Raw genomic sequence first — 27932 nt, 5'->3', positions numbered from 1 at the left:
CGGTGGATTTTAAAAACTCTTCATCAAATAATTAAAGCGATAAAAATTTACACAATGCGTTTGTTGTTGTTAATTTGGTATGATTCCTTCAAAGTATCTTTCCAGGATTTTTCTACGAAGACAAATAAAACTACATTTCCCGCAACTCATGTGTTTGGTTAACTCAGGGAGAATTGTGGGTAATTCAAAGGGCACTGAAATTCACAACTGGCTTCTCCTTTGGAAAGTATGCCAATCATCAGAATTTAAATAGATATTTTTACGTGGTTTTCAAATATGTGTTTTGTTATTGTATTATCTAAACATGATGGAGGGGTTTTGGAATTACGTACAGTTGTTAATGTTTTAAACTAATGTTAACCGCACACTTCCGCAGTAACGTTAATGTTAAAGCTTGGTTCCTTTTATTCGGTTATTACATTTAGGCGTGTCATGTTTACCTTTGTTTTTTTTTTGTTTTTTTGTTTATTTACTGTAGGTAGTGGCAAATACCACAGCGACGCAGCATATTTCTCTTAATTCACATATTTGACTATGGCATCTGATGGACCAGGAATTCCCTCAGATTCACCTGAGGACCAGAGACAGGATAGGGCCTACCTGAAACCCACCAGCCAGACTGATACACCCGGTCGACCGACAGAGGTCCCAGCTGATCCTAACAGTGGTAAGGACCCCCTAAAAGCCAGAGCTGGTAAATCACATTGATTAATTATTTTACACACACTTTATGACCAGTTCGTCAATTTAAGACTAGATACATGTAAGTCAGTGTACAATAGCACTTATATTTAGCTCATATTACTGAGTTATTGACTTATTACTGATCACTAAGTTATTCTAAAAATTTCCACTGATAATTCTTCAGACTGGGGCACATGTCTAGGTTACTATGAGCAGTTACAGTTCTGGTAAGTTCTTGTTTATGCAATGATTTGGCTTGCGTCATTTATATGAAAAAGGTTGGATAATTGCCAGTGTGTTTTCACATAATTACTGGCAGCACTGTTAGGAATGTATCAGAAACCAGAGAACGATTCTTCTTTCCTCTCCTACTCCAGTTTCTGGAATGGGAATGAGCAACAATATTTTACCCTGTTACTTCAAGTAACTTGTTTTGAGTACTTATGCCTGGAAACAGTTGAGAGAGCCCCCCACACACATGATCTGGGCATCCTGTGTCAGCTAATATTACTTCAGTGAGGAGGAAGGTATTATGGCAAATAATTAAGGATTTGGCTTGTGAGTCACATTCAGTTCTCCTGTCTCAAAATAGAGTTGCAGGGTGTGTTACAGTCAACCACGTCCCAACTACTTGGGTGTCATTTGTGTCCTCTAAGGCAGGTCATTGTCAACAGTTACATGATTTCTACCTTTTGCAAGTGTATTTGAAATTACTGTCCAATTTCCTTTTGAGTATTAATCAATTATGTATTTCTTATAGTTCATTAATTGTAATAACAGGCTTGCTGAAGAAATTGATGTATAAGAATAAAATAACTCCTGCCATCAGTGGATTTACCACATATCTGTTATTTGGCACAAATGAGCATCTCTTAACGACTAAAAAGCTCATATACAGCAGTAGACACACCTCAACCATGTTTTGAAAACACACAAACAGCAGATGCCCAATTTCCTGTAATAATTTTGAATATCACGTAATATGTAATAATATCTTGCTTGCATAAGTAAACAGTCAGTGCTATAATCTGCACACAGTTACAGGCATCTTCACTGTTATGGAAACAGCTTTAAACTGGCAAACTGTTTCATTTGTACCTGTGACCACTGCATCATAGTTGGGGTCAGGCTGTAGAGGAAGTGTGTGTAAATGATCTTTATTTTTGGTGACCCTAGGCCTACCAGAGCAAAATATTGTGCAAACACCATATCCTTTATCACTAGTTAACATGTAAACAGGTGTAATTTCAATTTGATTTAATTTCAACTTTATTTGTATAGTTCTCCACAAATCAACTCAAGTGACTTTACATAATAAGTCAAGACTATACACACTTAAATAAAAATACAAATCCCTTCTGGGCAAGCAGTAGTCAGCAGTAGAGATGAAAAACAGAAGCCCTGTATATAGGTGAATCGCTAGTAGAAGCCTTGGCAGTGAAGTAAATTATGACTTTCTCAAAACGTGTTGATAGTATTTTCATATTACCACATACTGTCGTGGATTTATTTTCCTAAATGTTGTATGGTCCATTATTGTAAATTCAAGTGTGTGTAAATGATCTAAATGTGTAAATGACGTATGCCAGGACAAGGTCTAGGGTGTGATTAAAACAGTAAGTAGATTTATTTACATTTTGAGAAAAAAAACAATTGAATCTAATAATTAAAAATAATTATCTAATTAATCAGCCTAGGTTTTCTCCCAGAAGTTTTCCAATTGCCTCTCTAGCCCCCATCATTTGCTGGACACCACCTGGACCCCACTTAGACACCAAGCATTTGAATGATGACAGGCGTCTACACGTGTCTTCGCTGGTTTAGATTTGGCAGGGATCCAGAGAAAACTATAGAGTAAGACATAGTTTTTTTCAAATAGGTCAGTACATATGTTGAGAACTGGGAACTTCACAAAGATTAAACTGCAGGTGTTATGAGTTGGCTGCTTTTAGCTGAATTAATTTCACTCAGTTGCTGTGTTACCCTATATTGACAGGCTGCAGACATTCTTCTAAGACTTTCATTACATACACTATATTGCCAAAAGTATTCGCTCACCCATCCAAATAAATGAATTCAGGTGCACAAACCAATGTCCATAAAGACATGGATGAGTGAGTTTGGTTTGGAAGAACTTGTGGAATGAACTTGAGTCCTGACCTCAACCCGATAGAACACCTTTGGAATGAATTAGAGCGAAGACTGCGAGCACTGTATATTATGTATTTCATAAACACACTCCTAAACCTCATGGAAAGCCTTCCCAGAAGAGTTGAAGCTGTAATAGCTGCAAAGGGTGGGCCGACGTCATATTAAACCCTATGGATTAAGAATGAGATGTCACTAAAGTTCATATGGGTCTAAAGGCAGGTGAGCGAATACTTTTGGCAATGTAGTGTATGTGACTCTCTTGCTTTAGTTTTCACACTACTGCTCTGTCATTTACAGTGTCAGCAGTACAGGATGACAATGGAGTCAGCATGTGCCAGTTTTTCCTGAAGGGAAAGTGTCATTTCGGCCACAGATGTCGCTTGTTTCACAGGTTAGTCAAAGTAACAGACTTTAAGTGCAAGATTAATAAGATGCTAGCAGGAAGAGCATATTTGGAATGCTATGTTCAGAAGCATCTGTACTGAGAGCATGCTGCAAGTCCCAAGGTAAAAATATGAAGTACCTCTTTTACATAAATATATTTCCAATAATCTCAGTTTCTGCAACACAAATAGAGGTTGATTATTTGCCATTTAAGCATGGGCTCTGTACAATGTTGAGAATCCCCAGATAAATTATGTCCATCTGTGCCAGATTCGGCATGTTTCTAGTGTGTGTGTTTGTGTGTGTGTGTGTGTGTGTATATATACGCTCACTCACTGGCCACTTTATTAGGTACACCTGTACAATCTAATGCAATTCAACATTGCAGCTCTGCCATGAATTCTACTTTTTTCAAAGTTATAATTTCTCAGTTTTTAGGAAAAGAAGATCACCTTATCACCTTACTGGCAGTTTCAACTTATGAACTGAGAAATTGTAGCATTAAAAAAAGTAGAATTCCTGGCAGAACTGCTGTATTAGATTGCATTAGATTGTACAGGTGTACCTAATAAAGTGGCCAGTGAGTGTATATACATAATTATTTTCTCTAAATGTTCAGTGATCCACCACTGGATGATTCTGGGGCTGCTTCTCCTGACCAGGATGATGAACTGGATGAAGAAAAGCTAGAAAAAAAGAAGAAGAAAGGCAAAGTGAACAAAGCAACAAAACCAAAATACAATGAGGGAAAAGGTCACTTGGTCATCTGATTATGGGAACATACTTTTAAGAGACCTTGATTCACTTTTCCTTGAATTAATCTCATACCCCCTTTTTTTCAATATCTTATTCTTTCCCAGAGGCCAACAAAAAACCTCGTATGCGAACAGCAGATGATGTTATCTCTCGGATCCTATGGGACCCATTAGTGAGTGCGTCAGAATTTGTTGTGGGCTACTTGGATCGCTTCCTTGGTGTGCTGGAGCGTCCGTTCTGTGACTTCAACTGGGAAACCAATCCATGCGACTGTGATTATTCTGCTGAGCTGGCTCTGCCCAGACACAGGATCCAGTATTTCACCTACAGAGGGCACCGCGTCTGGGATCGCCACAGCAGGACTGACAGGGTCTTTGGCTCCACTGGTCAAACTCTGGCTCCCCCCTTTGGAGGGGAGGAGGAAGTAAAAGGTAAGGAAGGACCCTGTATTGCTGCCCACTATAATATGCGACCACAGACAGACTTTATATCAACAAAAGATAAAAAAGGATATATCTGTATATATCTGACTAGGTATATTCATTTGTTTTACATGAAATAAACACAGAAGACAGAGAGCAGCAACAAGAGTGCCTTAAAACAACAAAAGAGTGGACATCTGCTGTCTGTGGGCAGGAAGAAAATGAAGCAGAGTGTACTCATACTGAGAGTACACATCTGGAGGAGGAGAAGACAAATGAGATGAATATTCACACTCCTGGCACAACTCAGCTGGCACCAAAGTGTAGAGGAAAGATTTCTCAGGAACAACAGGAATCACAAGGAGCATGTGTTGAGGAGGAGGCTCCAAATAGGTCTGGCATTCATGTTCAGCTTTTAAAATTAACAGAGAACAGACAACAACCCAAAGTGTTGAAACAGACATTTGAGCAGAAGATGTGACTGACATTAATGAAATCAATTAAATCAGATCCTTCACCTTAAATAGTATTAGTCTTACTACCTAGAGGACTGTTGATCTCCACCACACTTGAATTTTTTTAACCAGGGGTTGAGAATATTTCTGGGAAGGCCTCTAATGTGTGGTCTAAAAGTCAGGTTTTAGATGATGTGGAAGAGTTAAATAGTTAACTCAAATCACATTTCACTGGATATATTTATTGATTCATCTTAAATTTAATTATATACCATATTTATATTTAAAATGCTTTTTGGGAAAACATGAAATAAGAGATAATTCAAGTTAAAGTGGCTTAGTTTTACGCTAAAAAGAAATCTTGAAAACCAATCTTTCAAGTTACTCTTCTGCTCCTGGAGTAATTCTGCTCACCTGCTGATTTTAGACTTCACACTTCAGCAGACCAAAAAGAGGGAGTAAGCATAAAACAAGAAGTTGAAGAAGAAGAATGGGAAGAAAGCTGGGAAAGCAAGGAAGATGTTTTGGTGAGTTAGCTCAGCTCAATCTGAAATTCATCTTTGTGCTTTGGTTACAATTAATGTTCATCACAGTGGTTCTCTGGTTGCACACAGAGTCATGTTGGAGTTGTAGACTCTTGCCAAAATCCGTTAGCACCACGGGAGCAGAGAGGGAAGACACCTGGTGGTGGTCGGCCTCCTAAAAAACAACCTACACACTTCATCACCTTCAGGGCCAACACTCCTGCTGTCCTCTCCTGTTTCCAGCAGCTGCAGGAGGAGATCACCTCCATTCTACCCTCATCTGCTCCTCACTGGCAGAAAGCCTCCTGCCTTCATGTCACCCTTTGCCTCCTTGTGTTGCCCAGCCCAGCTGAAGTAGCCACTGCTGGGGAGATCCTCAGACGGTTTGCCCATTTGGATCGCAACCCTCCGGTGGCTGTGACCTTTCCTGTGAAGCTGAAACATTTCAATGGGAGGGTGCTTTTCCTGAGCCCGCAGCCACAACTGCACCTTCATCAGCTCAACAGTGGTCTGCAGGAGGCCTACAGGAAAAAGGGTTTGCTCCACAGGGACTCCTATAGCCCAAGATACCACCTCACATTGGCCAAATTAAACTGGGAGGAAGAGAAAATATTTGAAGGAGTGGGGGACCTGAAGGTGGGAAAGGGTTTAAATTTTGGCCGTCTACCAGTTAACACCTTACACCTTTGTTCCATAGGTGGTTCGAAAGTAGATGGTTTTTATGAGACTGTTTGTACAGTAACTCTTAGATAATATAAGTTTGCTTTCACAGGCATGGTACAAGTATGCACATTAATATTTGAAGTCTTGCTACAGTACCTCCAGAGCTGAAGTTATACAGGTCATGTGACCATTTCTACCAGGTTTTATATTTGTCTTTTAATTTTTTAAATTATTAAGTCATGCACTTTTAATAATAATCAGGTAAAATGAATGTTTATAGAGTGGTCTGATGCAGGGCTGTGGGACAGTGATAAACATATCATAGTCATATTAGATTGTATTATGATGCAAAATAATATTGATAATCGTTTTACAATGCTCTTAACTTTTATTCATTATTCAATCTAATGCAATCCAGTACGGCAGCTCTGCCATGAATTTTACTTTTACAATGTTATAATTTTTTATTTTTTAAGGTGAAACAGTCAAAAAGGTGATGATAATACTTTGTTTAGTATTGAGGTGGTTAGTGGAGTCATACTGGAGTGGATCATAAGAAGAGGTGGTTCTAATGTTTTGGCCATGGCCAGTAAGCGTATTCTGTTTTCTTACTTGTTGCCTTTAGTTGATAGAAATTAAAGATTAAAACACTCAAGTCAAAATTTGCTAAGTCAAAAACAAATCTTTCAGAATCATAAGTAAAATAATTAATTAATAGATATTAGAAAAACTAAATAATCAAATCAACTGCAGCTAATTTAATAATCAATTAGTTCAAGTCAAGCTTAACATAACTTTAGCTAATGGATTTTCTGTATCTATCTATCTATCTACCTATCTATATATAGATGTTTATTTTTTACAAGACTTATGTAATTACTTGTTTTTAAGCAGATATGTGGTTTTAAACTTAGTGGACATACAGACTAGAATACCTACTTTTTATATCAGCCTTGTGTTTTGAAAATGTTATCAGCTATTACACAGACAGAATATATGCACATGCCATAAAGGCTTAGGCTGTCAACACAAATTGTTTATTAAAGGGAATAGTTCCGTTTTCCTTAAGTCTCTGCATTTGGCAGCTCTGAATTCCATGTTTGAAACAATCTGTTTTATGTGAATTTTGTATGGACTGTGTTCCACAAAATGATGTCTGCTTTTACAATGACTTATGACCACTACATTGTCAAAGACATAAACATTTTTAATTTGTTGAGAGTCTGTGAGTGGTAATATTTTTTAAGTGCAGTGATGGATGTCCTCTTGCTGTAGTCTAATATTCAAACGCACGAAGTCTGCATAAATACTCCCTTAGCAAATCTTGCATACTTAATATAATTTTCTGTCTTCTTGCTACTGTTCCTCCCAGTTTCACACACATACACACTATACATAGGCTATATGAGTCAGTGAGTATGCTCCCTTGCTCTCTACTATTTGCTCCTTTGCTCACATTATCTCCCTGCCTCCCTTCCCCCACTCTTTTTCAGTGACACAGAAAAACTAATGCCGCCCCCTCCCTCTTTGCACGCCTGCTTCTGCCCCCTTTCTCCAATGGCACACAAACACCATACTCTTTTCCCTCTTTTTGCTGTCTTTTACCATTACACCTCCATTTGCTTTTCTCATACACATCACTCATGTAACTCCATTGCTGCCCTCTCATTACTTCAATCATGTTGTTGCATGTTCTCCTGCCTCTTTGTCATTGAAGCAGTGTTGATGCTCTTCGGCAGCCTCCAAAACTGTTTTTGCCTACAAATCCATTGCATGCCGCTTTCATTTCTCCCAATTCATTGTTCACTCCATCACTTTCCCTCCCTCTTTTTCTCTCAGCATCACTGCCTGGGAACCCACTTTTTTGTTCCTCAGGATTTCATACTGCCTTTTCCCCTCCCCACAATCATCTCTGTATGCTTATTAATCTCTCTCTCTCTAATTTTATGTGCATCTTCACCTTACATTAGCTCTGGACAAATTGCAGCCTCACAGTGCTCTCATAGGCAGGAGTTCACTATTTTGCATCCAACATGTGAGTGGATTTTTAAAAACCTCTTTTCACTATTTAGCGAACACAGTTGGCTGGCAGTTCTGCATTTTTCTCTTTCTTTCAGTAATCTGGTCAGGGTTCAGTCTGGTAGTCTGGACAGAGATTGGTCCGGTGGATGGGAGCGTTTGTTGATGTTGGTAGGAGTTGGCATTAAAAGTGTGCCTCTGGTATCTCAGTAAGGACCAAGCGAGGGGTTAGACCCCACTAATCCCCGTTAACAGATTAATTATATTTGGGCAATATTGTCTCACAAGCGTGTTATGAAGTCGTTTGGGCTTTAAGCTACAGAGAGAGCTACAATGCTACGATAAAGAGTCCCATAGGGGTGTCTCCTCAATCGTAATCCCTCTCCCTCTCTCTCTATCCCTCTCGCTTTCTCTCTCTGTCACTCGCTCTCACTGAGAGCTCCTCTCTCATCCATCAACACAAGCACCTCTCCACTGTCACCAGACTATAATACAATTATTGGCTATTTATTATTTCAGTAACTGCAACATTTATTGCCTTTTTCCTCTTTTTTTCATGTTGACGAATTACTGGTTTGTCTACATGCCATTTTTTCAGGATGATGTTTTTTCAGGAGCATCAAGCGTTGATGGCTGGCAGTATACCTCTTTGAGTGGGTAAATATTTCACGGACACCAGTGAAGAGAAGAGAGAGAAGGAGAGAGAGAAACCTCCCAGCTCCACCGACAGAGGTAAGACACTGATCTCACTGGTCAATTATGGTTTAATGGTTGCAAGCTTTATTTTTATTCAGTCAGGTGAAATGTCACATAAATGCACTTTACACCATATAACAGTGTACTACTAATATGGTTTTTTGCTTATGTTTCCACATATGCTTAATGTTTGCTTTTAAACCATTACACTGTAGATTCAAAATGGATTCATTTATCACACCTAATGGATGAATCACGTCTTTATAATGATAAATTTAACCTGCAAGCTAATTGCATATTTTGTGCCGCGTAGGATTTCTTTAATTCTTTCAGTGTGGAAGCAACTTGTCATGCTGGACTCTTGCACACATCAAAGCACTGATTTGCTCTGACTTACTGACTATGAGCTGCACTCACTTACCTTCGGTCAGCTGCACTCACTTCGAGGGTTCATTGTTGGAAGTGAGCATTAATTTTGCAGATGCATGGAACTTGAACATTTGATTTGACAATATAGTTTTTTGTTGTTGTCGGTGCAAATATAACCCTGTTAAATGTTAATTAATTTCTCTTGGCTGTTTTCGTGTTTCATTAGGCTGTTAAGCTTTCTCATAAATAACAGTTATTAAATTGTTGTTACTAGGCTGTTATACAACTACTCAGGCTCTAATATGAATCATAGATTTTATGAGGCAATTTAGAAATGTCCATCATTTCAGCAGCCCAACTATCTTATTTTTATCTTCTGATTCATTGTGTTGTATTGTCATGGAAAAGATAAAAGTGAAGTTCAGCTGACAGAGACGCTCCAGCCTCATTAAGGCACTCACAAAATGGCCCTTTTCTTTACATTCCAACATGATGGAGCCCCATGCAACACAATGATATCAAACTAATAATTTTGTTTTCCTTCATATTGTATCAGAGCTGCAGTTTATCGTGACTATTGATTGCATTGTAGCTTACTATTTTAATCATTATCATCATCACATCCTCACACGATCATAATAATTGTTTATGTGATTCTGTCATCATCATTCACTGCACTAAATACCACCGCTGTGTACTGTTCAGCTAATTTTCAAATTCAGATGTTTTTGGGACTTAGTGATGGATGTCAAATTTGTGTTTTTTGTGTGGTTCTTTCTCCTATGCCTTTCTTTTAAGCAGAGAGCAGCTGTAATAAGGCAAAGCAATTATTCCCTATAGGATTGATAAAGTTCTTTGAATCCTGAATTTTCAGTGTTTTCTGGGCTCAACATAGACAGAGCACAACAAAATAATTCTCATACTTTGTTTTTAATTTGGAGCTCACAGTGAGTTGGAGTTTGTGTTTGTCTTCACCATCTCTCTCCTTATCTCTCTATCTCCATTTTCTTTCCTCTACAAATGACTGAGCTCAAAATCCTTTTATTTGCCTTCAGTTATGTATGATAACAAGCTGGCAGGGGACATCATGTCAACTTGGGACTTCCTATCTGTGACAACTGCTGAGTAACTGCTGCTCCAGGACTGCTTGTCCCCCTATTATCCATCAGCACTTCATTACATTGCCTCAATAACTTTTTGGTCTGCAGGAGACTCCTATCTGAACTTTAACCTCATGTCTGCCTTCACTTCATTTTTCCTCTATCACGCATCTTCAATTGAATTGTACTCCCCAAGAGTTGATAGCAAAGTAAGACAGATATCTTGCAGTCATAGTTTATCTTTATTTTTTTGGTAAACTTATTTAAATGTTGTATTATGCCTCGAGAGAAAATCAGTAATAGTGCAGTGTTGTCAACTATCAATGTAAATACTTTATTGGTAATAGTAACTTCAACTGGTAGCCTGGTTTTGCTTTGAATGTAGGATTATTTCTTGCCTTATTATTATCCTATTATTATCTCAAATTGCTTTTAACTTCTTCGAAGTCTGATAAATGTTTCTCCCAGTCAGTTCCTATGAAAGCTCTAATGTAATTCAATTTCTTATGAAGAAATCCATAGAAATACTATATATATAGCAACAGAGTACAGTGCAGAGTACAGTCTGTTTACACTGCTGAAGTGTGGTGGATGGATGTAGCTCTTGCAGCGTGTGAACCATTATGTTCAGAACAGTTTTAATAAGGGAAATGGAGTGTTGGCAGTGATTTGATTTGTGACAGTTGGGCCGCTGGAACCATTAAGGTGAACAGGCTGATTGTAATGGGCTTAGAGCAGCTCTGTCTGTTCTGTGGGTGAGCTGTTAACTTGTTCTGGGCCATAACTGCCCCAAATCTAAATGGGAAAATTGTCTGAATGTGACATGTGGCTCGATCTAACCTTTCATCATGCACAGTATTTAACCCAATAATGGCCAGTAGTTTGTAAGCATGAATGAATCGAAATTATAAAAAGCCTCAGTAATGAAGAATACTGTGCTAATTGAAAATCGTATTGAATAAATAACAGCTGCATTAGAAGATAAGATAAATCAACACAGGGTTTCAATTCAGAATCTATCTGACATTATTGGCTTTTGTTAGAGCATGATGTAGAATTGTATCTATCATTACTGAGCTGGGCTGTGTAACTCCTGTTGTGAATAGTTCTCTCTGTGCTTGCCTCTCTTGAACGCTCCTTACTTTAACAGTAAAGCTCTGGTGGTCTCTTAATCTGGGCAGCTGGTATCAGAAGCCAGGCTCTGTCTCACCCTCTGTCATTGTAATGAGGATTTCAGTGTGTCTTGTGGCTAACCGGATTTGCCCTTTGTATTTACCCTATTTTCTCTCTCTTGGCCAGCTTTAGTAAGAGGTACAGCACTGAACAGCGGTTGAGGAAGTAGTCAGGTACCTTCTGGTCTGTAGTCTTTAGGTTACCACATATAACCTGTGCTAGAAAGACCTCTTTGAAGGCTCCAGGAATCTAGGTTTTGTTGTCTCACCTCTAGTTGCAACTAAACTAAATTGCCTCATATTATCATTTAATATGTTGGATTCTATGATTTATTGTTTGTTAAATTAATGCCCAAGGTTACTGCAGGTTACTGCCCAAGGTTAGAGCAAATCTTAACAGCCATAATTCACAGACTTTTAACATGTGTACCTAATTTAATTATTTAATTAATAATCACAATTGTTGCCCAATTCCCTCAGCAGTTGGATTAATCAACCATTTGTTTAATCTAAATATATCACATGCACAATAATTGAAGAGACAAGTAGAGCGGTAGAGTAGAGTTTTGTTGCAATTCAGTTTCATGTACAGTCACTATGGTATGCCATTTCATCTTTACTTTGCTCAGAGGATTACTAGTTGACGTTCTCTCAGGTCCAACTCATCAACACCTTCACCCTTCTTTACCCTCTTTTCTCCTCTCTGCATGTTCTGACTGCTTTGACACCCCTTTCTTTCATTTCACAGGGTGGAGGAGGGGACCGGTGGCAGTAGAAAATGGCTGCCATGACAACGGTGCCCAGCTACACCCCTTCGCTGTGGGTGAGAGTGTGTCACGCGCTGCCCCGGCTGGACCTCACCATGCAGATGAGGGACAACATCTTTGTCCCTGACAGCTGGGAATACCAGCAGGTAACTGACACCTGCCACAGTCGCTCATACCACACTGTAACCACATGTTGTACTGTATCTGTACAATTTGTGGGGCAACATTGCAAAATAAGCCCTATTGCTCCAGTTGTATTTACAGTATGAATGTGCTGGAGTGTTGCACCATAATTAAGTAACTGGATCATGGGAAACCAATCGACACTGTAACCTGCTCCATCAATCTAAAAAATCTGCAGAGCTATGATTATGGCACAGAGAGTCCTTTACAGCATTTTTTCATGCAGAGTTTTTGACCTAATTATAGGTGGGAACATAGCACTAGACCCCCTCATCTTATTTAGTTTTCTACATGGTAGTAGATGCTATTATGCTTCCCTAAACCGTCCCTTGCATCTTCACTTTTGTGCATACATATTGAAGCCATTTTATGCAATTTGGGCTCAAGAAGTGCACATATTTCAACATGGTGTGTGGTTCTGAATTGCTGAATTGCTTCTACTGGCTCTAATGCAACCAGATCCAGCTAACTGTATATCATGGTTCGTGTTTGTGACTTCTGTGCGATACCGGGGAGGCACAAATTTTCCCGCAGAACAGAAAGACAAAAGGGACTGTAAGTGCTCCGAAAGGGAGAATGAGAGAGGGAATGAGTAATGCGAGGAGGTAGCTGAACAGAAGACTGGGCAGAGAGAGAGAGAGAGAGAGAGAGAGAGAGAGAGAGAGAGAGAGAGAGAGACAGCACATTGAGTGAGAGTGGGAGTGAGAGAGAGTGGCAGTGAATGTATTTAAGTAGGTCACAGATTATTAATAGAGATTCAGTGGTGTGGATAGAAAGAGAGAGGAGAGTTGGGGGGAGAGAGAGAGTGGGAGCAATTGAGAACGTGGGGAAAGAGGGATGGGTGGAGTGGAGCAATGGGGAGGGGCGTCAGAGAACAGGAGGTGACGTGAAGAGAAGGTGGAGGAATGGGGAGTGACAGACAGGCAGATGGTTGAAAGATAAGTCTGTATGTTGGAGCAAAATGCATTTCAGTACTGCTGACTTTATCACATGGAGCCTAATCTAAAGCAAACGTTAAAGCCTTTGGTAGAAGCATGACCTCAAACTAATTGAGTCCTTTTTGTAACTTAGTCACTGGATGCTTGATTTGTGAGCCAATTTGAAGCACAAACTTTATATTCTCATACTTTTTTAATCACCATCTCCAGCTGCTAATGGGGTTGGGAGAAAATTACAAGCTATGCAATTTAACAGGATTAGCTGGTATTCTACCCTCTCAAATTGCTCTTCGCCACTTGTAAAAATGGAATTAAAGTGCCATTTTTCACATGCACTGACTCATCCGCTAACTGATGTTTTTTTGTTGCCTGCTCTTTCTCTTTTCAGACTCTGCTGGTTTTGTCCAGTTTATCAGCCATCGCTCTTGTTATCTCTCTTTTGGTGGTTCTCTCCTTCCTCATACACTACTGCTGCTGTCACCGTGGTGACCGGGGTGAGGGATCAGAGGAGGAGGAGGAGGATGAAGATGGCAGCACGGGTCATGGTTACAGTGGAAAGAAAGGAAGGAGTATCTGCTGTGTCACGTGGGTGGCCGTGGCGGCTGTCACACTGTCTTGGTGAGGAGGACGTTTCAGGCTTCATAGTGAAACAAAGTCACATAACATGTCACCATTTAACAGTAGTGGAGGAAGTAATTTATTCAATTACAAGTAAAGGTCCTGCTAAGTTAAACTCAACTTGGAGTACAGAAGTTTAATTAGTAAAAGTTAAATGCGTAACTGATATATTACATTAAGCAAATACATTCACTTTGGGATCACATTGTGGCACTTTATTTAATACCACATTGTCATGGCAAAAATGACAATATCTGGTCTTAGACACCTCAAGTGTAATCAGTAAAGATGCTTCAACATCCCGGATGTCTTTTAGGGTTTTATTATCTATTCATTTGAGTCCATGATTAATGTATAATTTATTTAAAACTTGGACTAACATTACTTTCAAAGCCAATTCTTATATGGTTAACCTCCTTCTATGAAAAACCTCTATAATCAAACCTGTAGGACAATTAAATGTACAATAATTACTCTTATACTCTTATATTTAAAATGATCTTCACCAGATGTTACTTTTAGTGACTGCATCTTTAATGCTTAAAATCTTGAAGTTTATTTGTGTCCCTGAAATAACGGTTCCCTTCATTATTTTTGATGAAATTCCTACAATAAATATCCCCAGTTATTCCTATGGTCTCATACAGTAACCTTCAGGAAGGAGCACACATGTTTTAGGGGAAATGCTCTATAAGATAAAGAGATACTAAATGCATCATTTTGTGACTATTTTACTGTTTTAGCAGCTCAAGTTTCTTTTATTTGCTTTCAGTGTTTGGGGATTTAATTCAGTGGATGGCAAAGGGCTCGGGCTTCTCCAAACTATTACAAGATAAATTTGGACAATTCTGAGAAACTTAATCAAGTAGTCAAAAAAAGTACTATTATGTTATCATCATATATGTTATAGAGTAACCTAGAAAAAAAAGGATCAACACAAAACCTTTCTAAGATGTGTAAGATGAAGAAAAATAACTGAAAGCGGTGCTATGAAATTTGTTTGAGAGCTACATAAGAACCCAAAACCAACAGCAGGAGACCTGACAAAGGTCTTACAGGCAACTACAGTCTTTGCAAGTGTGGATTGTTTGGGAGAAAAACACTCAGGAAGCAATTGCTTACTTCTAGACATAAGGCAGGATGCTTGGAGAACATTAATGAGCCCAACTGAAAAGATACAAACGCTGCTCAGAGGTTACCCAAAGAGAATGGAAGAGGTTATTAAGCCAAAGAAAGGATATACAACATATTAGAGAACATAAAGGGGATGCAATATTATAGTATAATTTTCTTAAATACACTCCTTACCATTTTTGTTACTTCTCACCATGAAAGTAAATTTGTACTAGCTGAATGGGTATAAATATTATGTTGATTTTTTTATCATTTCAAAGTAAGGGCATGCAACATTTTGTACTCAACTTTAATTTCTTTCTCAAATGTTGAGAAAAAGCATCATGTGGTGAACTATTAACAGCTCATAGATATTTTAAGTGGAAACAGGAGCTTGAAATAAATGTTTTTTGCACAAAGCAACAAGATTCGGATCGACTGACGACAGCTGTTAGATAAATGCAGTGGAGTATAAAGTAAAAACAGTTCGACAGTTCAACACTGAAATGTGGTGGAATAGGAGTGTACATTTTTTTTAAATGTACAAGTGCCTCAAAATCTGTATACAAGTAAATGTACTTTCCACCCCTGGCTTTTTGGTAGAGCAATACCAACAAGACTGTGATTCACAAACTGTCATGTGCTTTAAAGTCCTTCACACATGTCATTGGAGAGGAAAGAAAGCTCGGATGACAGCTGATGGTCATCTTATGATGCTGTGTACTATTCACAGGCGTGCAACAGCGCTGTGTGTGTGTGTGTGTGTTTGTGTGTGGGGATGGATGATGTCTAGTCACCTACCTACAATCCAGCAGTCATTTACTGACCAGTGTTCCCCTCATGTCTGGTGACAATGCAGTCATTAAGCCAGTACATTGTTTCCTGTGTGCATTAGGCCCAAAATACAGTTTGACATCTGTCCAACACACTTGTGTACAGCAGAACTGAATGAGCCACTCAGCTGAGCTGTGCATCAGGCTTTTTAAATCTAAACCTCCAAGCCCAGCTGTGTGGTGGAAAAACATTAAAGTGCAGTTTAATGCTTCAGCAATTATTATATTCCAGTCCATTCTCTGTACATTAACATAGACTAAGACCGCTGAACATAATGTACTGGTGAACTGATTTCAGCTGTCATAATGATGTCATCATGTGCAGGCTGCAGGTTGATGTGGCTTGTGTCTCCCCCTTAAGGACCTTAAAGTAATGTAGTTATTTCCTTCTGTGATGCTCATGTTAAGAGCTAGACTGCCTGGAAAAATAACCTAAAATGTTCTCACACTTTTGTCCAGATGATGGCCCTTTTAGTTGACAAGTACAAACACAATGAGGGTCATTTTGAAATGCAGAAGCATCAGACATAGGCAGTCGCATTTGGCAGCTTGAAATGCAAAGCGCACACAGACGCAGACACGTACATTCCTCCTTTTCCCCCTGCTTTCTAATCTGGGTCACATACTTTGTGGGAGATTGGGTCGTACCATTCCTCTCGGGTTTGAGGGGATTTGATGAACATCTGGCCCGAGCCTTAATCTGAATATTTGAATAACAGAATGATGTGTAAACATGTCGCTATGTTTAACGTTTTGAATATTTTCCTTGCTGAGGCTTGACGAGTGATTGCCAAGTGTCAGCTTTTTTCCTATCATCGGTTTATTCTAGACCCCTGTGCTGTTCATCCAGAGCAGACATATAACATCCTCACCAGCACTATCTCCTTGTGTCACATTCATTTAAAATGTACATACACACTGAATTAAACATTACATTTATGCCTCTGCTGTCTGCTCTTCTATCCCCCACTTTCTCACACATGTACACACACCCACAATGTTTTCATATTTCTCTTTTTGTTCCTTTGCAGTGTTGCCATAGGCATTGGTTTCTATGGCAACAGCGAGGCTAATGATGGGATGTATCAGTTGACCTCGTCTCTTCTCACAGCCAATTATACGCTAGCTTCCATCGATCTGCTGGTGAGTGCTGCAGTCTGCATGTAAAATGTCATGCAGAATATCTACCCTTATAGACGCTGTTTGTGTGTTTGTGGGAGAGAGGGAGAGACAATCAGGTACAGTCTTCTGTTTCATTGATTGCCTGTGGTCAGACATTGGTTTATGTGTCAGACTGCTACACTGAGTTTTAGGAAAACTATGTAGACGAGATATGAACAGTCAAATCATGAAGCTCTTATTTATTAATATAATGGAAACCAACATATGAACAATTTAAAATTTCATCTTGGCACAACATTAGACAATAGAAAATATTCACACTGATGTTGGACAGAACTTTTTTGGCCTAATTTAAGATTGCTGCAAAGTGTCAACAGTTAAACTGTTTGTCTTTTTACATGAAAAATATTAGGACATATTAGGTAAATTCCGGAAAAGCAGGTTGACTATGATCGCACACTTCATAGTGTGACCAACACGATGACACAATCTGAACTGAAGGTTCCTCCAAGTGATGTCATCTGGAGGCGCTTTTTGAGCTAGAATTAGAGAGATATTTTGATAGAAGACACTGAACCCTAAGTTGCTGGTGGGTCAGTTGAACACCTTGCATGGCAGGCAGCGCCATCGATGTGTGTGAATTGGAATCAACATTGTTAAGGGCTATATAAGTGGCTATTTATCATTTTAGCTTTCATTCTTGTTTTTAAGCAGGAGGAAACTTTAATTTAATCGAGTAACTCCGGTATTTCACTTGTAGCATTTTAAGAACTCTAGGAACTGTAATCCGTGTTATAGATTATGGGAAGCATGCATTACACAAGCACTTCCCGCTGAACCACGACTTTATGAGCATTGCCTTGCATCTACAGTTTGGTTCCCGACCTACATAACTCCCCTCACATTCTTCCATCCTTCCTCACCAGATTTCAGACACAATTACTGGACTGCAGCTGTCTAACTCTGGCCCACTGATGACACTGGAGGAGCTCTTTACTGGCAGTAAACCCTTCCTGGTGTCTTTGCGGAACTGCCGGAGGTTATCTGAGAACGTGATCAGCCTCCTCTCCTCCATCTCCCTGGCCCCTTCTGGCATTGAAACAGGCCTGGCGAATGACAGCAGTGTCAGCGGGGCATCCATTATACCTCTAACTCCTGTCCCCCCCTCTGTGGCTCCTACTGTGGTGCCTACCAGCAGCCTCATGCCCAGCCCCTTCTCACCTGGCTGGGCGGCCAACACCCTCATGGTCAATGAGGACTATAGGTGAGGCTGCAGTCCACAGTCGTCAGATGGATGTTTATTTTATTTAGTCTGAATTCATTATCAACATTTAATATATATATTTCAAATTTACCCTAAACTAATACAAATTAGAATAAAATAAAGACTGTTTATTTTGTCATCTGAAAATGCAAAAACACACATTTGAGTACAGGCAGTATACAATTTAATGTATGAAAAATACATCTTCCAATTATAGAGTAATATTTATTTTGAGGTGCAGGCAGTTTACTCTTTCTAAATAAAGCAATATGATATTCATTGAACTTAAATATATAAAATATAAATATTTCTCCTTTTTTTAAAGTTTAGAATCAGAGATGCTCCTGAAAATTTAGTCCATTACTTTAGTTGCATCAATAGACATTAGAAGTAATAAACAGTCTTCTGGGAAATAAGAGTAAAGGTCTTTCCGATTTTGCTTGAGTTTAAAGTTGTTGATATATTTTACCTGCTTTCACTGTGATTTATATGTTTTGCTCATAAATTTATTTATTTCTCATAGCAGTTGTGCAAGAAAGAATGATTCGTCTTAGGAATGTGTTTGTAGTTTCCAAAGCAATTCATGGCGAAACTTTATAATCACTTTGACTATTAAATCAATTTCCATGGAAGTTTGAGTCTGCTAACACGGATCTGTTAAGTTTCATAATTGCACATTTAACATCAAACTACTAACATCTGTTTTACTGAAACATAATTTAACAGCTTGCTTAGCAGAAGCATCAGGAGTTAAAATATAATCATCCATGTGCATATTATATGGGAATTAAAATTATAAAAATAAAGTTACTTTGAAAAGGTTGTTTTTATCAATTATCCGTGAGCAACAGTTTCGATTTAGCAACAATTTTCTATGACTTGGAGGGCTGCCACAACCCTGCTTTTCGTGTTGTAAGAGCCTGAGGAATCTACACAAATAACCCCTCGTAAATGTTGCATGTTTATTGAAATGTGGTCATGGGATGCTTTTGTATTCCATATGCCATAAAAATCAGACTTTCCATAAACAGGACATTTTTCTTCTTTAAACAGCAGGAGGTTAAGTTTGTGTCAAACCCATCCTGGCTCTGATAGTTTTGTGTCTGTCTTATCATTACTATCTAAGACAAGAAGATTTAAACTCCTATTCATGATGGCAGATTTGGTCAATGTCTCATTTTTCTGTTTAATAGAGGCATACATAGAATCAGAATTCTAATAATCTTATTAGACTTCTCAGCAGTTTTGATTCCGGGAAGGACAAATAACACACACAGGACTAATCCCAGTTCAGGTAAAACAATCTGAACGTGCTGAAGAAACAAGGTTTATTTCTTTGCAGTGGCACTATGTGCAATGGTCAGTCATGCTAGCAGCTCTGTGAGGTAAGACACAGGCAGAAAGGTGCTCTAAGATGAATGCAAACATTAGCATGGTAACAGTTAAAATGCTAGCAAATTGATTCTTAAGGTGGTACAATATTTATAATGTTAACCAGGACAGCTCAATCTGATTGTAATGGCATTAGTTTTGCATATATTTTATCATAAACTAATGTAATGGGCAAATTTACATTTGGCTCACTTGATATCACTAGAAAAAATCAGAAATTTACCCAAGGGTTGACAGTTAATTTAGAGGAAAACTGGAAAGTCTGAACCAAATTCCATAGCAGTCTATTCAGTATTTGTTGAGAGATTTCTTTATGAAGCCAGAAATTCCAATCCGCAGATGGAACTAGTGAATCACCAAATCTTTAGTATCCATCATCTGTGGACCGGGAAAGACATTTCAGTTTGGACCAAAGTAGTGGATCAACTGACCCACTGACAGACTGACATACATTCTTTAACATGGCAAACAATTGCCCCATGTTTGTAGAATATATGCAGAACATTTGCATCAAACCTTAAATAAATAAATAAAATAACACCTGATTTTGATTTTGAATTTTCAAGAACACTTATTCTAATGACATTTGCTGTATGTACCATCTTTATTCTAGGTGGTTGTCGTACGTGTTGTTGCTACTACTCGACCTCATAGTGTGTCTGTTCATCCTGCTGGGACTGGCCAAACAAGCCCGCTGGCTGCTCATCCTGTGAGTGTGCGCACACACACACATTTACACTTGTATCTTTAGCACTTTAATACTTAATGGTAATAATGGTCAGGGGACCTTCTTGGCTAAAGAGCCTGTGCTGTTCCCTTGTAGGATGACTGTGCTGGCGTGGCTGGCGCTGTTCCTGAGCTGGGGCTCTCTGGGCTTGGAGACAGCCACTGTAGTGGTGAGTGGACCCAGCAAAGCTGTGATGATGAGCAGGGCCAGGACTAGAAGGAGAGGGTGGAGTGATGAAGGATTGGAACAATAGGAGGTCAATGGAACTGTCAAGGGGACAGATTTTCTGGATGTAGCAGAGGAAAGAGAGTTTTAGGAGGCTGACCCCTGATAGCAGGCCAAAGCAGAGTGTATGTGTGTATTTGTGTGTGATTCTGTGTCCATTGTGCTAAACTATAAAGACCTCCCTCATAGGGGGCTCTGGAGTATTGGCAGAGGACCAGGAAGACAAGAAAATGGGGCAGAGATTAAAGATTCAATGTGCGTGTGCACAAATGCCCACAAAGTGTGTTTGTTCGCAGAAGTGCGTGTTTTTCATGTAAGTGCGTTTGCAAGTGTGTGGGTGTTGGGTTCCGAGAAGTAGAGACTGAAGATGAAGAGAAGTGCTTTCAACAAGAGTGAGGAGTGGAGAGGAGGATCAGGAGAGTACTTTTAGTGATCAGAGAAAGCGTGCTGAAGTGAGAGATACAGAGAGTAGATGGACAATCCGCCTCCCACCAGGCCTGAAACTGGTCCTGTACCTCGGCCTCTTGGCCCGATGGACTGAGAACCCATAATCACGTAATCCTGTGAAAAACAAATTCTCTTACATGATGTTGGACTATATTTAGCTTAAAGCCCAGCTCTTTTAACTTCTAAACATGACAACACCAGTGTGCTGTGTCCTTCAGGCAATGATCCAGCCACTTTTGGCACAATGGCTTTTATCAAGAACAAAGAGAACACTGGTCGTTTTATGTCCATATTCAGTTTGCCTTCTGAAGTTTGGTCATACTCTCTGAAGAGGAGACTGTTTTGGTCAGGGGTGGGTGTGTGTGAAAAGGGTGGCTGTTTTTTCAGTTTTTTATCTGTCTTAGTGTCATGTGGAGCTGGTGGGAGATGTCCCAAGGCTTGTGAGTCCAAACAGAGCTGCTCTGTCCTTGGTCAGTGAGAGGGAAACAATGGCCCAGCTGTGGGCTTGCCCACTTTATTTTGACCCAGATTGCCACTCTTCCTGACAACTGCTGGCCTCTCTGTGGGGCTCTCACTCCCTCTTCTGGTGGGGCAATCTCAAGCTGAGTGTGTTTTTTGGGTGTACTGTCTCTGAAGGAAGTGCACCCTTTAAAAATAGGCCGGAAGGTTTGGCGGTATATAGACATGTTATGGAAAAAAAGATGATCAAGGAGGATATGTGTGATGAACTAAGGAAAGATTGCTGGATGTCAGAAGGTAGCGTAAGAACATCAAGGACTGACAGTGATTCGGGCAGATCAATATTTGTCACTGTATTGTGAGCAGCAGCGGTAGATATCTGAGGGGGTAAGTATGTCAGTCGGTCAGTGTGTCTAACTTCTTCCTTGTGATCATTTTCTCTTGGCCTCACTCTTTTGCCTCATCTGTCCCCCTCCCTCTCCCTCCCACTGTTATTATCTTTCCTCCTGTCATCCTATCTCAATCTCCCTGTCACTCTTGCTGCACTGCCAGGCTCTCAGTGACTTCTGCTCGGATCCAAACACATTTGTCCTCAACTCCACCAACTTCAACACTGGGACCAGCTCAGGTACAGTATTAAACACTTCAAATGGTCTGCTCATGAACCAACCCTATTATATTCTGCTTTATCAACCAGCTAGTTGTTTTCTGCCATGCATTTTATTTACCCTCCAGCTAAGATTATGTCAGCAGAACTCAGTATAATGACAGTAAAATGTGTCAACAGCCTTTCTTTTGTGCGCTGATCTGTTTTGCACTGGTGTTTTGTTAACTATTTAGATGTGTTGGATTATTACCTGACCTGCAACAGACGCATGAATAGTCCATTCCAGCAGGTAATGTGGTCTCTATTACTCATGTCTTATGTAGTATATAAAATACTTCATTGCATTGAAAAATTTTGACATTCAGACTGTGGTTGCATGTCAGACATGCTCAAGGGTAGTGAAGGACAAATTATATAAGGACAGGCTGCACAGCTGTTGCTGAAGCATGTTCCGTCCCTAAATGATAGCGACACTCTCAGCATATTAATGGTATATTTGAGCAAGAATGGATAATAAAAGCTAATAATTTCATTGATTGTTGGCTTCAGCTGCTGACCCAGTCACAGAGGGCACTGTCAAACATTCACACACACCTCTCCAGTCTGGACAGAAATGCTCTCCCACAGTTTCCCAAAGCTGAGGTATGTCACTACTTCCTGCAAAAGAAGTACAATTTCTGCAAGATTTGAAGCATCTTTTTCAGCGACTTTCTTACAGTGACACAAAATTTGTGTATTATTGCAGAAACCACTCAGGGAGGTTCAACAGATACTCAACTCCACAGAGGGCAACTTCCATCAGTTGGTGGCACTACTAAACTGCCGGGGTCTGAATAAGGTGCTGCAAGGCGCTGAGCAGAGAATACAGGACTTGTGCTAATCAAAAGTTGCAACAAATTACTACTTCTTTTTTATTTTTTACTAATCTCTTTGTTCTTCTTTTGTGTTTTAGGACTACATTGACTCACTGAAAGGACTGTGCTATGATGGGATGGAGGGATTGCTCTACCTTTCCCTGTACTCTTTCCTCTCTGCTCTGGCCTTCACTGCCATCCTCTGCTCTCTGCCCGGTGCCTGGAGGAGCTTCCCCAGGTGAGAGGGTATAAATCTGTGTGCATCTTTGTAACTCTCACTTTAAAATACTTACTTAAAACACAAATGTTCCCGGCAGTAGCAAAACATAAAGTAAAACTTGGCATTTGCAAATGTCTAACATGCTTGAAGACTGTATACTATCCTGTAGACTGATAGTAGCAGGAGATTTGCTCCCCTTCCCCCTTCTAGATTATGGAACATCTTTTTTATGGACAGGTCCCATTTAGTGTTGAGTACTGCTGAAAGTAGAATTGTCATGGGCAGTTGTTTCCACATAAAGAGCTGTCATCAGCTTACAGTAAGAGTGGGTAAGCTGTGATTGGCGCTGCAGTAGTGGTGTAGAGCAGCAGTTAGATGTTTTCTGTGGTGATCATTGAAAAATACATAATTTTTACAGTTGTGTTTAATCGCTCTCAGACACTCACATTTCGCTTTCTCTCTCTTCACATGGTCGACAACAGTGAATCAGAGGAGTATGAAGACTCAGACAGCGAAAGTGAGGACCCCTTCACCTCCCATCAGGCACGTAGACAGGCGGCCTCGGGGTCTCAGCGAGGGGCCATGGCCCCCTTCTATAATTACCCAGGGGCTGGGTGGACACCCCCCTTTTCTAGCGCGCCGCCCCTCCCGTGAGTAACACAGGCACGCAGACACACAGACAGACAGAACGTCCCAGATGTTCCAAGAGTTGCCCTCAGATACAGTTTTTGCATCAAAGTTGTGTTTGGATTTTTTGGTCTGTACCTATGGGCAACTTCTCTGCTGATGTCCCCCTCCCCAGATCAGGGATTGTAAAATGTTCAGGATGTAGCTAAACACATTGTAAACAACAAATACTGAACACTTTTGAGGCATTTTATGTAGACACACAGTCTCTAAATGATGACTTTAAATTCCTGTTAGCTCTAAAACACAGTTATACACAATTACATCAAAGACTAACATAACAGCTGTTGGACATATTTCACACCCACATTATTATTGCACACGAGACAAAAGTAAAAGTGCAGTGTAGTCAGCTAGGTTTACATGTTTTGTAGGATTAGTCCAAATCCACACATCTGCCAGGTTAATCACATGCATTGCAGACAGACACACAGACAGGTCAATATGGACTACAGTGTAGGCAGAGAAACAGACACAACTCCAGAGGTCGGTCTGTCTGTCTGTGTGTCTGTCTATTCGTCTGTCCAGTGTTGCAGGACAGAAGATGTAGTCCGCTCGTTCATTTGACAGATCTTGTCTCAAATGGCGTCCTGTCTCCTAAACAGCAGTAGAGTTCTGCTGTGTTGAGGGGAGGGTGTCATTGTCGAGGCCATGCTCGTTCAAACTCTGGCGATGTGAGGCTCAGGTTGACTATAGGTAACCCCTTCCACCCCCTCCATTCCCCTCCTGCATTACGATCATTTGTCTCCTCACTGTGCTCTGCGGCTTTTCTCTGTATTCCTCCTCCCGCTGTGTTTTTTAGTTCCCCTGCTCTTTCACTTTCAATTTTCTCATCTTCTGATGCTTTATCCCTGTCTCCTTGACTGCAGCTTAGTTACTACTACCTAATCGTGGACTATTTAACTTCCTATTCTAATGCCAGCTGATCATCTTGACTGCTCCTGTGTCTAATATTAACACATAAATACAGGATCACTGTATAAACTGTCAAAGCTCCGAAACTTCACTAGCACTAAAAAAATCAGTCCACTCCTCTCAAATAGAGTTTGCTCGGGATTGCTTTAAAAGATTTCTGGGGTTTACCATGCCGAAAAACAGATTTATTAGTAGAACATCATAGCAGCTGAAATGAGACTGGTGAGTCACACCCAGCTCTAAATGCATCTAATTGCAGACTATTGTATAACTACCACAGTGCATCAGTCAGAAGTGGACTGTACGCTTGAGCAACAGTGGTACTAATACCTACTAGTTATGCTGAGCGCTGTGTTTTTCCACACTATATTTCTAACCACTCTTTCTCTTTCCTCTGCCTGTCCTTGCCATCCTGCCCCCCTCTGTCTTTCTCAATGTGTCTCACCCCTATTTCCCTCTCTTCATTTTCCTCCATTCCTCTTCTCCCTCCCTCTTCTGTCCTTGTCTTTTCTATCTCTATACAGGACTCCAAACGTTTCCTCCAATGGCAACCCTGGCTATGAGAGCCTACCCTTGACTGACAGGCAGTCCCCACCCCCCTCTGTGAGTTCCTCTGTCCTTTTGACACCACTGCAATCTGTGCCATTTTATCATACGCTCGCTTTAATAACCAGTAGTAGACGGGGTAACGTGGTGGCGAGGCTTCAAACCAGCAGGAGCCAATGGGCCAACCTTTTGTTCATTTTGGTGCAGCCCTTCAAAACATGGAAAATCATGACAAAAATTGAAATATTTTCCCACTAAACAATTAACAATTTTTTACAAACATGACTCTGTGATTACTCATAATCACTATGTGGTCATTTTGCAAGAAAAAGTAATAAAAATTAAGCACGAAAATGTTTTTTTGACCAAAAATAAGTCAAATAAAGAAAATCCTGAATAAAACTCTCCTTACTCGCTTTTTCCAGAGGTTGTTGTTGCATGTTCCTCAGTCAGCAGATGAGATGTTGAATTCAATGTTGTGTGTGTGTATATATATATATATATATATATATATATATATATATATATATATATATATATATATATATGAATATATATAACTGTATGACCAGTTTATAGCAGGATGTAAGCAAACTTTTAAAAGACAACCAAATTTGAAGACAAGCAAGCAAGCTATCTTTGCTGAGGTAGGCTGTATAATACAGTTGAAAGCTCTGGAGTGTGACTGAAAAGCATTAATTGTGATGAAGAAAGTTAAAAAATAAATCTGTTATATGAAAGTCCTTTATATTTTTCTTACTTTACTCATCAATCTCAGTTTATTACTTGTGGTTTTCCTCAGTAGATGGAGTTTGGAGTTATGATATATACATTAACACCACCTGGTGGTTTTAATGTTGTGGTTTACAGGGGCCAGCCAGCCAGCTGTCTTCAGCAAGCTTATAGATTTTAGATAGAATTACAGTTTTGCTGACCCCTGGCCTTCACCAGAAGGTATTAATGTTATGGCTGATCAGATGAGCTAACATTTACGCTCGTGATGACAACATAGTCCTTACCAAAACCACTGTGAAACCTCCATCTGCTGGAGAAAACCATAAGATGCAGCTGAACGCCCAGGAACAAACCTGGTTTACCTTTAGTGTGATCAGCTACTTTGGAAGAAGGGAGGAAAATAAGCAGTAATGTGAAATAAATTCCATTTTGAATTAAGTACATTTGAACACTTTTTAGTCAGATAGGGAGGAAAACATGTTCTATTTGCTTGTTGATTGATTGATCTTAACAACATGGGTTATTAACATCTATTTTTCTCTTCTTTTTTGTCATTTGTCTCAATACACCTTTTGGCCATCTCTCACTGTGTCTTCTGGAAGTGCAGTACTCTCCCAGCATGCTGAATAGTTATGGGGGAAGTCAATCACACCCCAACCCTGCTCATTCGAGGAACCTATATTCACGCTGACATAATTTTTTTGTTAAGAAATGTATAGAAAAAAATGTTTAGTTTTCATATGAATGGACACTTTACTAAAATGAAAAAGGAACTAAATAAATGAATGCAACATTTGAGTGTAGAAAGTGCATAAAGTCAATACGAACAAGAATCATTATTATCAGAAGCACTTAAAAGAAACAGGTCTCAATGCAGTGTTGGTATAACCAACAGTGATCATGCTGGTAAAGATGCTTGTGCAAAGCTATAAACCAACTCCAACTTGGTCTAAATTAGTTTCCCTTGTCTGTCAAATCTCTGTGTAAACTGTGAACAGTGGTGAGGCAAGTCAGAATGATATTGACATTACTACGTTGTAGTTTTATATTTTAAATGTATCAGTACCAACAATTTATTTTCAAGTTTTTATATAAATATTGTTGTAGAAAAACACTGGCACGTAGCAACAATGCACATTTTTTTCTGTGAATGGTTATGCAGTTCCCTCACTTGGTATAAGTTTTTTATTATTACTTTTTATAAGTGGCAACTCTGTTATTTCCTTATATTACTTTATGGTATTCTGTATATCTCACTGTCTATAATATCTGAATAATAATGAACCTTTGCTCTTAAAAAAATACTTGAGGGCTACCAAGACCCTGTTTTAATGATTGAATGGAGAACTACAACTGCACTCAAGTCATGAAAGTGGAGAAATAAAAATCCCATGCAATGACAGCAGGTACATAGCAATATGATTCTGCTGGTGCCGCAGTAGCCCTACCGTAACTAGCAATAATAACTATGTATAGCACTGGGTTACTGAAATCTCTCCAAGATGTTCTGTGTATATACGATGTGGTATGTTGGAGACTTCATTGAATCCCCCTTCCTTGCCAACTGACCTTGTTAACCCCTTGAAATGAGTTTGTATGGTTATCAATGCTCCTTTTGAATGGCATCCTTTTACACTCAAGAGTCTAATATAAATAAAAATAACTTCAGTAACTTGACATTGGTCTTCATCGTGTCTGGAAGAAACGCGCGCACACACCATGTCATTCGACTAACACATACTTAAAACATGATGCCAAAGTTTAATATAAATAAGTATTTATAATAGTATGAATACCAGAGCTTAGGTTTATGTGTAGGTTAGTCACTACTGTGTACCAGCGACAGTGTTCTGATTCTTTTGAATATGCATAGATCAATAGGAGA

General features: G+C 39.5%; 2 protein-coding genes across 10 annotated transcripts; both read left to right on the top strand.

Moving 5' to 3' along the window:
- The first annotated feature begins 91 nt into the window (after positions 1–91).
- Positions 92–7263, top strand: leng9 (leukocyte receptor cluster (LRC) member 9). Of its 3 annotated transcripts, none has more exons than XM_067509564.1 (8): positions 92–226; positions 479–667; positions 3133–3226; positions 3839–3972; positions 4080–4406; positions 4544–4790; positions 5280–5379; positions 5467–7263. In XM_067509564.1, the coding sequence occupies exons 2-8, from the start codon at positions 535–537 to the stop codon at positions 6127–6129; spliced, it is 1698 nt and encodes a 565-aa protein (XP_067365665.1). In that variant the 5' UTR covers positions 92–226; positions 479–534; the 3' UTR covers positions 6130–7263. The 3 variants fall into 3 exon arrangements, with proteins under 3 accessions (XP_067365665.1, XP_067365664.1, XP_067365667.1); XM_067509563.1 differs by having other exon boundaries at positions 479–694; XM_067509566.1 differs by lacking the exons at positions 92–226; positions 479–667 and adding an exon at positions 2384–2538.
- Positions 7264–7641: 378 nt separating this feature from the next.
- Positions 7642–27724, top strand: ttyh1 (tweety family member 1). 7 transcript variants are annotated; one of them, XM_067509559.1, is made up of 16 exons: positions 7642–8074; positions 8657–8790; positions 12144–12308; positions 13672–13901; positions 16879–16990; positions 17896–18233; positions 20239–20334; positions 20449–20521; positions 22036–22111; positions 22324–22379; positions 22640–22732; positions 22836–22928; positions 23043–23182; positions 23647–23814; positions 25291–25369; positions 26655–27724. In XM_067509559.1, exons 3-16 carry the CDS (start codon positions 12174–12176, stop codon positions 26736–26738), a joined length of 1773 nt encoding a protein of 590 aa, XP_067365660.1. In that variant the 5' UTR covers positions 7642–8074; positions 8657–8790; positions 12144–12173; the 3' UTR covers positions 26739–27724. The 7 variants fall into 7 exon arrangements, 5 of the variants coding, with proteins under 5 accessions (XP_067365660.1, XP_067365661.1, XP_067365662.1 ...); XM_067509560.1 differs by lacking the exon at positions 7642–8074 and adding an exon at positions 8298–8431; XR_010914796.1 differs by lacking the exon at positions 7642–8074 and adding an exon at positions 24460–24547 and having other exon boundaries at positions 8467–8790; positions 26655–26714.
- The last annotated feature ends 208 nt before the right edge of the window (positions 27725–27932 follow it).

Source organism: Channa argus, chromosome 7 (genome assembly GCF_033026475.1).
Source record: "Channa argus isolate prfri chromosome 7, Channa argus male v1.0, whole genome shotgun sequence".
NCBI classification, from domain to species: domain Eukaryota; kingdom Metazoa; phylum Chordata; class Actinopteri; order Anabantiformes; family Channidae; genus Channa; species Channa argus.
This window is presented reverse-complemented; position numbering and strand designations above follow the sequence as displayed.

Excerpts from the sequence above, each read along its gene's own strand:
- ttyh1 (XM_067509559.1), top strand. The coding sequence starts at position 12,174 with ATGGCTGCCATGACAACGGTGCCCAGCTACACCCCTTCGCTGTGGGTG. Across the intron at positions 18,234-20,238 it reads ATGGTCAATGAGGACTATAG|GTGGTTGTCGTACGTGTTGT; the intron begins GTGAGGCTGCAG and ends TCTTTATTCTAG. Across the intron at positions 22,733-22,835 it reads CACAGTTTCCCAAAGCTGAG|AAACCACTCAGGGAGGTTCA; the intron begins GTATGTCACTAC and ends GTATTATTGCAG.
- leng9 (XM_067509563.1), top strand. The coding sequence starts at position 535 with ATGGCATCTGATGGACCAGGAATTCCCTCAGATTCACCTGAGGACCAG. Across the intron at positions 3,973-4,079 it reads AAAATACAATGAGGGAAAAG|AGGCCAACAAAAAACCTCGT; the intron begins GTCACTTGGTCA and ends ATTCTTTCCCAG. Across the intron at positions 5,380-5,466 it reads AAAGCAAGGAAGATGTTTTG|AGTCATGTTGGAGTTGTAGA; the intron begins GTGAGTTAGCTC and ends GGTTGCACACAG.